A 12,202-nucleotide genomic window follows, 5' to 3' on the forward strand; every position below is an offset into this window, starting at 1 on the left:
GTGAAGTTTGGGACACAAATAGCCCTCGCTGAGAAGCATTGTCCCAGAGGAAATTGGGTTTCATTTGTCTGAATTATTAGCTTTAGAAAATCCCCTACAACTGAGTTTGTGTGAGTTATTTTGTTGCTAAGTTCATAAAGCTCATGATTGAGGAAGGATTTGCCCATAGAGAAAACTTTGGTAAATGTGCAGCAACTAAATCAAGGCCTTCAACAGGTGAGTTGAAGGAAAACACTTCGGTTAATTTAGCTATGTAGTGAAATCTCTAAGAATGGCAGGGGCTCAGCCTGAGGGTTTTGTGATGTGATTGAGGCAGGGCTTCTGGATACTTGATAAGGAGCCCGTGTCTCATTCTTTGCAGGCCTCCTAAGACTAGAAGAGGGTAAGGATGTATACAAGAGAGACCCCCACTCAGATTTGCCTTGTGAGTAAAGTACATTTGCCACCTGCAGAGCTCTTACAGTTTGAGGGAGAGAAACTTTCTTAAATACCTCTTGACTTGTGCAGGAGTGTCTCTTACTGATAGAGACCTTCAAAATTTGCCAGCTCTTGCAATTTCATCCTGAATCTTGTGATATTTGGTGTTTTTTCTTAAGGTCCCAAGTTCTGGAGTCATCTGAGACTTTGAGAATCTCAATCAGTTTTCGCAAAAAGAAAAGGAGTACTAGTGGCACCTTAGAGACTAACCAATTTATTTGAGCATAAGCTTTCGTGAGCTGAGCACACAAAAGCTTATGCTCAAATAAATTGGTTAGTCTCTAAAGTGCTCAAGTAAATTGGTTAGTCTCTAAGGTGCCACAAGTACTCCTTTTCTTTTTGCGAATACAGACTAATACAGCTGCTACTCTGAAACCTGTCAATCAGTTTTCTTCTTTATTTTCTTTTTTAAAAAGATAGTGTCTAGCTCTCTTGCTTGTGGAGAATAACTTGAAAATGCAGATCTTAAAGGCTCAAGAATCAGAAGGGAAATCTACAGAACTCAAAATATATCATTTAAAAATGTCATGATTTTTAAGGCAATTTTGTGGTTCTTTTTGATTCACGATTTTTGAATGATTGAAGTTGGCAATACTGTAGAGGAAACCCACCTGCAGCACATTTTATGAGCTCTTTGGCTGAGGAAGGCGTTGGGTTTAATTACCTTATTTCCCTAGCCGTCTTTTACCCATGGTTCAGGTAGCCTGACCTTTTGTTTCAGATCATTTTAGAGAGTTTTGTTTCTTTTTTAAAAGCAGTAGTATCAATTAGTGTCCCTATCTGAAATTAGTACGGATTAGTGTCTCTAGGTCCTGTTTCAGCAAGGTGGTTAAACATATTAACGCTCTCATTAAAGTTGTTGGGACTACACACATGCTTAAATACCTTGCTGAATCAAGGTTACTAGTTACTAGTATGGGCAGAGGCTATGTTCATGAGAAGATGTAATGCTACTATGACAATACCTGTGTTACTTCTGCAGGCAATGCACAATATATACTGGATGATTTAGGATGCCTGAGCAAATCGGACTGAGCTGATTACTGTGGTAATTAATACAAGCTGCTGTACCATCTCTCCTGACAAATCTGAGGCCTGAGTGCCTAATACACACTGCAAGGTGGACATTTACGTTCTGTGCCAGATTGGCTATTTGTCAGCCACACGTTTGGGCCTAATTGCTAATTAATTTTCCCTAACTAATGTAGGTATTTTTTATCAGTGTGTGAAATCCAGAATAACTTAAACCTTCTGCAAATGAGCTAATTGTAATTTGAATTTTCCTACCTAGGTGAGAAGTAATAGTTCATCAGCTCTTAATTAGATTGGACTTTTTCAAGGAGCAGTTTCCCGTTTTTTGACAGAAAGATATACATCTTGTTTCTCTTGTAGTGAACAGAAAAAGCAGCCTTTCCTTGAATTGACAAATCGGTCTGCATTTGTTGTTGTTTTCCTTCTTGTGATGAATGGCAAGTTGCCATTTAATACCGGGATCACTTATCAACTTGTGCAGCAAACATCAGTTGCCACAAAAAGAACACTGATTATACAAGAAGGAGAGCTTGAATGCAATCTTATTAAATTGTAAATGGATACTTGAAATTTTACATTAAAAACACTTTAAGCTTACAGAGCATCTTCTAAATTCCATTGGTTTTACAAGCATCAATTAAACTCCACAACCTCTCTGTGGGTGAAATGTAAATATTAGCCCACCCATTTTACAGACAGCAAAAAAAGGGAACACAAAAGTTACATAAGTTGCCGAAGACCACACGGAGTTAGTTGCAAAGCCAAGAATAGAAGCCATAACACCTTACTCTCAGTACCATGCATTAGCCACTAGACCATACTCCCTCCCTAAGGCCTCTTCTACCCTGGAGAATTTTTTTCATGCTAAATAACATCCGTTGTCCCTAGCATACTGAGCCTCTATGCAGATATTTGTTACAACATTGTCAAGGTGTGTGTGCTTTAGACCATTTGTTAGATCTGCTGCGAGTAACTCTAAATAATGATTGACTTCTTCACTTCGGCTGGTGTAGATGAGAAGCACTGGCACGTTGTAAGTAGTCCTGTTAGTGCCGTCCCACAGTGCACAAGCCACTGGGTGAAATCTCCCAGAAACCACTGTTATGCCAAAGCTTCTGTTATAGGTTACTGGGAGCAATGCACTTTACTGCTGCATGTAGACATAGCAGGGTGGATAAATGGAAGTGAAGTGGAATTACTAGTATGGAAGCTCATGTCCATTATGCACAGGCCAATACTAACATTTTAATTGCTCACAGTGGAACAGTCAGTGTGGTCAAGGCCTTTCAGTGAAATGAAAACTTTAATACCTCCATTAACAGCCGTCAGGTCACTGGCAGGATGCAGAAACAGTGATAACTTTATGACAACAGAGATAAAATCATCATTTGCTACCATTGAAGGTCTAGCAATAATAAAATTATTAAAGGGCAAAGTTACAGAATAAACATATGGCTGCCAATTTTGGTTGGACGTATTACTTGAGGTTTCATCACATGACATAATTTTTAATTCCTGGAGACTCCAGGACAATCATGGAGGGTTGGCAACTATAATTATAAACAGCTTCCAGAGACTCACAAGCGGTGAGATAGTAGACCCAGGCCTGCCCAGCCTGCCCTCAGGAGTGATAGCTTCCCTCCATCGCCTCTCTTGTGATAAGGGCAAACAAAGGAGAAATGAGGATCTTTCAGTGGGAGATTGCCACAAGAAGAAGAAAGTAGCTGAATTGCTATTCATCTTGATAAGCAATTCAAGGTGAGTGTATTTGATAAACTATGTGTTAGGACAACCAGCTCGTAAAGCCCTTTCACTACTCATTAAAATGAGATCTTCAGCTAAGCACTTGCTAATGGGATCAGCATCTGATTTTTCTCCATGTCAAGGACCCTCCATTACGAGTTACTTTTACAGATGCCTTGGATGACTGCAAGGGCTCTTTAGCAGCATGTTGGCTGCGCACAGGCATTGAGAGGATATCTTTCAAGAAAGGAATAGATTTTAATCTGGTGAGATGAACCAGGGTATAAAATTAATAATTTTTTTTAAAAAGAGGCCTCTGGTGCTACTGCAGTTTATATATTAAATGATGATAATGGCCTGGAGTTATTTCGCCTTCCTCTGTAGTCTGGGCCATGGACCACTTGCAGGTTTAAACTAGTATAACTGGTGGATTCTCTGTAACTCGAAGTCTTTAAATCATGATTCAAGGACTTCAGTAACTCAGCCAGAAGTTAGGGGTGTATTACAGGAGTGGATCGGTGAGGTTCTGTGGCCTGCCATGTGCAGGGGGTCAAACTAGATAATCATTTTGGTCCCTTCTGGCCTTAAAGTCTATGAGTCTCATAGTCTCTATAAAGAATGAGGAGTACTTGTTGCACCTTAGAGACTAACAAATTTATTTGAGCATAAGCTTATGTGGGCTAAAGCCCATTTCAACAGATGCATGCAGTGGAAAATACAGTAGGAAGATAGATAGATATATACAGAGAACATGAGAAAATGGGGGTTGCCATATAGTCTCTAGAGAAATTTAAATCATATAAAACTAGGCTGGAAATTTTAAGTAGTGGCCACTGATTTGAGAGTGATTCTGTTTTGGGTGCCCAGCTTGAGACATTAAGGCTTGTTTTTCAGATGTGCTGAGTATCCCAGTTTAGGTCAGTGGGAGCTGCCGATGCTTAGTACCTCTGGATAAAATCAGCCTTTAAGTGTCTCACGTGGTGCCCCCAGGCAGTGAGTCACTCACAGTCAGTAGCCAGGTTTTAAAATGTGGCTGCTAATAAATATTTGAACATGACTGACAGACTCTGCTGAGGCAAAGCCAAACATTAGAGTGTCCAGATAGTTTAATTCCCTGGGAATGTCCCAGTTTTGCATGGGTGTCACAGACAATTACATTGAAATGGTGTTGTTTTCCAGTTTCAGTATCGCTGGCTGGCTAGCTACTGCCCCGCTATCAATCCCCAGACCCATCTGTGTCTGATCTTAGTCTTGGCACAGCACTGCCCCAGTGAATTGTTGTAGGACTTGTCCCAAAAAGGAGCCTCTGACACCCCACGGCTCCTAGTCTTGTGAGTTTTGGAGCTCTGCAAAATCCACTGTATGCATTTCACTGTGCGGCACAGATACAGCTGAGCTCCAAGATTATTTTTAAAGAGGGAAAGGAGCACCAGGACTCAAAGGAGAATGAGATGGAGAGTGCACCAACACAGCCTGGGAGAGCACTTGGTGGGCAAGGGAAAGAATTAAGACCATTTGCAGTGATCCCCATAACAAGCAATTTCATCTCAAACTTAGAGCTGCCTTCCCCCACTACTTCTTCAGAGAGACCTCCTCTCCGGATGCTGAAACCTTTCTGCACCAACCACCCATGACAATATTTTTTTAAAAAAGAAAAGTACTTAAAACATCTGCCCTACCTATCGAGGGTTTAGATATCTCGAGTGCTGATAGACAGAGCTGTCTAGTGAACAGAGCAGAAGATTATAACCCAGAAATGCCTGAGTTTTCATCCTATCTGCACCGCTCACTTTATGTGATCTTGAGCAGGTCACACCCTCTCTGCCTCACTTTCCCCATCTGTAACGTGGGGATGTTGATACTTATTTCCTTACCTCACAGGGGCTCGGGATGCTAAATTCATAATGTTTGTGACATTCTCAGATACTATGGTGATGAGAGTGATAGAGTGAGATTAAATACCTCCCTCAGACAGCGCCAGCCAACACCAGCACATGCCTTTGCACTCGTATTCCTTCGCCTTCATAAACATAATTTCTCTCATCAGATGCACAGGTGAGATTTAGCACTTGTTATCTGAGGGTAGAATAGAAGTAGCAGACGGTAGCAGTCTGGATCAGAACTTGGTACTTCATGGGCCCCTGTCTTGTTCTCTCCCCACTAGACACGCTGCTGCTCAGAACTCTAGTTATTTAAATCTTGGGAAGAGAGACCAGGTATTTTTTAAAAACATTCTCCCTGATTTCCTATAGCAGAACTGTCATCTTCCAGCTTTTTATCTCGACACACTCTCCTGTGCCCCATATTTCTTTCACAGGTAGTTATTTCTAGCCAGTGCTAAGGTGCCCATTAGTCAACTACACTTCGGAAGCCTAATTACCAGAGCCCCTGAGTTCTCTGGACTTGGCAATATTTCTTCCTGTCAAAGCTACTGCACACAGAACACTAATGAATACAGGATGACCAGTGACCTCTGCGTGTGTACGTTCCACCGGGGGGTTGGATTACTTTGTTAATCCACAGTTCTACAGTTATAGGTCCCTCCTTATAAATGACTTGTGCCACATATATACTCAATTTGAACATTCTTTATAGAGAGAAATCTCTGCAGTTCTCAGTTACCCATCCATCCTCATAGGTCACAGAACACACTCATCAAACCACATGACCTGAAGCACAACAGGAATACTTGTTAGGTAGAGTGTAGAAGCAGAAAACAAGCAGAGAGGAAGGATAGATAGGAAATCAGCCTAATCACTCAGGTTCCACTGCTGTACCAAAGAGAAACTTTAAACGTTAAAGTCACATGGAGAGGATCAGCTAGCAATTATGTTTTGTGTAGCGACAGCAGGAATGGGAAAGATCACCAGCTGGTTAAGGTCAAGTACCATCCTGAACAAGTGCACTCTGTGACAAGTAAGGGCTCCGTCCCATTCAGGCACATTGGTACACATCACCATGCTGTGTGTGACTTGAACATGCTATATTGTACAGGGATCTTGTTAGGGCTCCCAAGATAAGCAGTGTCCAGCCTGGACAGTAGCTGGATGAATGGGAGACTTCTAGGGGGAAAACAAGATGGTGTTGACAATTCAGGAGGTGGGAATCTTTCCTCTAGTAACCTCTCAGTCACTGCTCTGGCATGGTGCTAGGAGGAGACGGTTGGTTGTGGAGGTTCAATCTTTTGAATGAAATGCAAAATTGAGGTCTGGAAATGAGAAGGGTGGTGTCTCGGGTGCCCCACTCATATTCCTAAAGGAATATTTGCAGTACACTCCATTTATCTACATTTTCCTGTTGCCTGAACTGGATATAGTCTTCATTTTCTGTTTCTGGAGTCTCCAGGTGCCATTTAATGACATTTAAAGCCCCCTGCACTGAGACAGGACCAAGTAAAGCTCCTAGACCATGCCTAACAGGTGTTAGTCTAACCCAGTGGTCTCCAACCTTTTTATGCCCAAGATCAGTTTTTGAATTTAAGGGATCTACCCTGCCCCTTCCCTGAGGTCCTGCCCCACTCACTCACTCCACACACCCACCTCCCGTTGCTTGCTCTCCCCCACCCTTACTCACTTTCACCGGTGGCTGGGGCAGGGGGTTGGGGTTCTGAGGGGGTGAGGGCTCTGGGCTGGGCCAAGGAGTTCGCAGTGTGGGAGGGGGCTCTGAGCTGAGCCTAGGGCAGGGGGGTTGGGTGCAGTAGGGGGTAAGGAGTGCAAGCTCTGGGAGGGGGGTCAGGGCTGGAGCAGGAGGTTTGGTGCAGGAGGGGGCCTCAGGGCTGAGGCTTGGGGTGCAGGAGGGGGTATGGGGTGCTGGCTCTGGGAGGGGCTCAGAGCTGGGGCAGGGGGTTGGGGTGCAGGAGGGAGTTTGGGGTGCTAACCTAATTAATGGCAATAATTTTTTTAAAGAGATCTTGGGGGGAGGGATAGCTCAGTGGTTTGAGCATTGGCCTGCTAAACCCAGGGTTGTGAGTTCAATCCTTGAGGGGGCCATTTAGGGATCTGGGGCAAAAATTGGGGATTGGTCCTGCTTTGAGCAGGGGGTTGGACTAGATGACCTCTGAGGTCCCTTCCAACCCTGATATTCTATGATCTTTTAGTTTTTTTAATCATTAACATCATTAAACATTAACATTCTCCTTAATGGATTAAAAAATTCCTGAGATCGATGGTGGCTGAGATCCATTACCAAATGTTACTAGATTTATGTGTTTATAGAATGCCCTACTTCCAGTTTTTCCTATTTACCTGACAACTGTTAGGACAGTCTATCTTTACTAACTTAATTTAAATGTGCAACCCTGCTTTCTGTGCATTACTGAAAAAATTATATAATTTTTAAAAATCTTCTGGAAGTGAATGAGAGTTTATGCAGTAGTTTACTTCCTGAGGGTCAAACGCTGGTGGCTTTACTCACTTGGGTAGTCCCACTGAAGTCAACATTAAAGTTACTGCTCAGGTGAGCATGTGCTTAAATGGTTTGCTAATATGGAAGAGATTATTCATGTGCTTAAAGTTAAATCCTAGCTTAAGCGTCTTGCTGTTTGGGGCCTTAATATTTAATATCCTACAAATTCTTTGAAAGAAAACACAATCTCAGCTTTAACTGCAGAAGCATTGTGGCAATATGGGTTGAAAGAAATATAAAATTTGTTGTCATTTATTGTTAATGAGATCACGGATAATACAAAGTTAATTTGCGGCTTTTATCAAATACAAATGTTTTATACTGTATCAAGCACTTGTCTTGCATCTCTCAAACTCTGAGCAAGCATCCAGGTTTCAAGAATTGTTTGAACAATTTTGTGTGTGTGTGTGTTAATTCTGGTGCAGTCTCTGAAACGGGATTGTTAACTTGTTCATACGAGTTCTTGTCACGCAGTGGCTGCACAGAAGAGAAGCTTTTAGCATCTTCAGTCCTGACAGCCCTTTGTCAGACTGATTTAACAGTGATTTATATACATTACCCAGAGCAATTAAACAGACAGAAGTAGGATTACTGAACTTTCATTTTGCTGTAACCATTCATTGTTTCAGAAGAACTTCTGCAGGCTGAGGATGGGCACTTCCATGTGGATCCCCTTGGCCATTAACTTCTGCCCTAGCTATATTGGTTGCTTTGCTTGGCCAGGCAGTAACCAAGGAGAAATGTGACTCTGAAAGCTTAGTGGCAGAACACTGCACTCTGCACAGCAGATTTTTAGGAACATATCCAGAGCTTGCACTTCATATTTTTTTAGATGTTGATAGAGGGAAGGAGCAAGGTGGCAGCAGACCACTCTTACATGCTGGTTGTGGTGCATACCCTGCTCTGTCCTTTTAACAACAGCTCAAGACTTAAAATTATGGATGGAAGAGGAGCTCACTCAAAAGATAAGAGGAAAAGCTGCCCTTGGCTCCTTTTTCTCAGCCTCCTGAGTGGTGCAACCAAATAGGTGTCTTTAGACTGGCCTGGTAGAGATTTCTAGTTCTCCTGTTGATCTGTCACCCTCTTCTTTTCCCTCTTTTTGCAGGTTATTTCCAGGATTTGTTGAACAAGTCAGAGAAAGCCCTCTATGACACTTTTCCTAGCACGTATGGAGAGCTGTACAGCCAGAACATCAAGCTCTTCAAGGACTTGTACAGTGAGCTACGACGCTATTACCGGGGCTCCAACATCAACCTGGAAGAGGCCCTCAACGAGTTCTGGACACGCCTGCTGGAGCGCCTCTTCAAGCTGGTGAATCCCCAGTACCACATCACTGACGAGTACCTGGACTGCATGGTGAAACACTCTGAGCAGCACAAACCCTTTGGAGAAATTCCGAGGGACCTGAAGCTGAAGGCGACGAGAGCTTTCATCGCAGTGCGCTCCTATGTACAAGGGCTTAGCGTGGGCAGTGATGTTGTCAGAAAGGTCTCTCAGGTAGGTCATGAGACAAATCTTCTCTGTATCCACCCCAGTATCCTTCCCCACCTAACACTTCCAGGACCCTCTTTCCTGCTGACGAGTATTGGATTGTTGTGCTGTTTTTCTTAAATCTTCATCGTTAGTAAGCAGGCAGACTTGTTGATAGTGAACATCCTTTGCTTGTATAAACAATTGACTGAGGGTCATCTGTCAAATAGTAAACTGGGGCTGTTATAAATACTGACAAAGTAGGAGAATGGAGGTGCAATTCCCCACAAACCAGACTTTACATCAGTTTAACCTATGTGGCATGCTGCCAGGGAAGCTTTAGTCATCCAAATTGTATAGTTGTTGGGTTGCTTGTATATATTCCCCGGACTTTCCTGGCAAAGATATCGCCATGCCTTTACATCACATTGTGTTATTTTCCTCCTTGGTGGTGATATGATGTAAAGCATGGAAAACTGACTTTCAAAGAACATGCTGGCAATGCGTGCAGGAGGTGCATGTCAGTGGGGGGTGATTCTTATGTCCATATCTATAGCAGTGTGTATTTATACAGTGTATGTACAGAGAGGGCAAGTTTGTAAAGTGCATTGGGGTCTTTGGGGATGGAGGGTGCGCTATACATGTAAATTAATGCTATTGAATGCGACGTTTTTGTAGGATAAAATTGTATGCATCCTCTGGTACAAGAGGAACCTTTCAGAGCAGGAGGGAGCCTATCATACTCGCACAAGGTATTCAGGCTTTTTACAGAGGTAGTGTGATGTAGTTGTTCCATGGTCTACAGATGAAAACTGGAAAATCCATTTTATAAAATTACTTGCATACTTCATGTAAAGATGGCAATTGGCAGGGATACGGATCAGGGTGTGACTAAACAATGAATGCAAAAATTGAAATACCAATTAATTTCCTGGAAAGAAAATGCTTGGAAGAGGACAGCATTATTTGCTACAGTGAGTCCAGACTTAGATCTCAGAGAGACATGTTAATGTGTTAACAGTGACAAATCCTTTTATTTATCAATGCGTTACTATAAAACTGTTCAGCTACACAAAAGCCTTTGCACATCTTATTAACATTGCACTCTCATGGCACTTACAGCAGATATAAGAGGAAAATGGTATACATTAAAAGAGACAGAAGTAAAATATTTTTTCATAAATCCTTTGAACTGCTGAGAGTTTCAGCTTTATGCACCCGAATCTAACTTTAGCCCTGGTTAGGTGGGTCTGAGGGGATAAGGTGAGTGGCTGACAAGTTTTTTTTTCCTTTTCCTTTTCCCTGGAGTTCCCCATTCTCTTTTCCTTGCATAAACGCAGCCATAGCTGTTCATAAACTGATTCATTTTCAGCACCAGTTGTTTTTGAAATGGAATATCATTTTGTGTTATGTTGATGTATATCGGTTTTTACACACTCTCATATGTACAATGTGGATTTTAAACTCTGAGTGTTTGATTCCACTGCCATGCTTCTAAGTTCTCTTAATCATTTCAGCAGCACTTTATGAAACAAGGTACAATTAAACTGTGTGAAAAATGATCATCTTTCTGATCAGCTGATAAAAGTATGAACTTCTGGAGAAGGTAGCACTGCCTCTTCCTTCTCTCCGTTCCTTCTCCAGATGCAAATTTCTTCAACCTGGATGATTTGTCCTTCAAAACAAAACTCATCAAACCCACTGTTTTTTAAAATATGATCATTATTTTATAAACAGCATCCATGTGAAACTTCTAAAACTGGTCTGGTTTGCTGAACAGCTCAAAAACCTCAGCAAATCCAGCCCAAGTGTTCAGTTTGTAATTAAACCCACAGGTTTCACCTGTTTGTTCAGGAATTTTCTGCATAGTTCTAGTAGCGCCACTGAAGGACAGGCAGGTGGAGACTGGACTGCTGACACGTAAATTTTGCTTCACAAATATCTTGATATTCAGTAGTTATGTAGAGAACATAGGGCCTGGTTCACCACTGCTTTTCACCTCGCATAGGCATTTACACTGTGTTCAGCTGATGTAAAATGCACTCTCTTTGCACAGGAGTAAATGACTGCATAAGGGATAGATAAAGCAGTGGAGAATCTGGCCGATCGAACTGTACATAATTATCAATACTTTTTGTCAGAGCATTGATGTGATTCTTTTTTAATAACTTGCTGACAGGGTGCAAATTTAACCTGAAAATTATTTGATCCTTTCAATTTATTCCCAATTCCAGGTGATCTGTTGGATTCCCCCATTAACCAAAAATAAAGAGCAGTTCAGATTATTGGCCTTTTAATCTGAATTTTTAATCCCATTTAATCTGAACAAGTTTTTCAACCAGAATTTTAATTTCACAAATGATTTATGTTGCTTTGTTTTTATGATGATAGGGTTTTTGCTAAGAATAAGGTTGAGAATAAAAACCTGTTCAGCCAGGAACTTCCTTTAAAAATAATGTTTGAACTGAAATTTCATGCTTGGTCTCAAACCAATTGTGGATGTTTTGCTCAGAAACTCTATGGAAAACACACTGGACCAGTTTGAGTTAGACAAGTATAAACTAGGGCTGTCAACAAATCGCAGTTAACTTATGTGATTGACTCAAAAAAATTAATTGCTATTAAGCTCCGTTTAATCACATTGTTAAACAATAGACTACCATTTGAAATTTATTAAATATTTTGGATGTTTTACTACATTTTCAAATATGTTGATTTCAGTTACAACAAAGAATACGTTACCTAGGGAGGTGGTGGAATCCCCTTCCTTAGAAGCTTTTAAGGTCAAGCTTGACAAAGCCCTGGCTGGGATGATTTAGTTGGGGATTCGTCCTGCTCTGGGCAGGGGGTTGGACTAGATGACCTCCAGAGGTCCCTTCCAACTCTGATATTCTATGATTCTATGAATACAATGTGTACACTGTTCACTTTATATTATTATTTTTTATTACAAATATTTGCACTGTAAAAATGATAAACAAAAGAAACAGTATTTTTCAGTTCACCTCATACAAGTACTGTAGAGCAATCTCTTTATCATGAAAGTGCAACTTAGAAAGGTAGATTTTTTTTTATT

The 12,202-nt window shown here is 41.5% G+C and overlaps 1 protein-coding gene across 2 annotated transcripts in view; it reads left to right on the forward strand.

The window, feature by feature from the left end:
- Nucleotides 1–12,202, forward strand: part of GPC1 (glypican 1) — a 431,622-nt gene that overhangs the window by 355,865 nt on the left and 63,555 nt on the right. For both annotated transcript variants that reach the window (XM_048863480.2, XM_048863479.2), the window contains exon 3: nucleotides 8,762–9,153. In XM_048863480.2, coding sequence (XP_048719437.2) covers nucleotides 8,762–9,153 — 392 coding nt within the window. The remainder of the gene's footprint in view (nucleotides 1–8,761; nucleotides 9,154–12,202) is intronic.

This window comes from Caretta caretta, chromosome 9, assembly GCF_965140235.1.
Source record: "Caretta caretta isolate rCarCar2 chromosome 9, rCarCar1.hap1, whole genome shotgun sequence".
NCBI classification, from domain to species: domain Eukaryota; kingdom Metazoa; phylum Chordata; order Testudines; family Cheloniidae; genus Caretta; species Caretta caretta.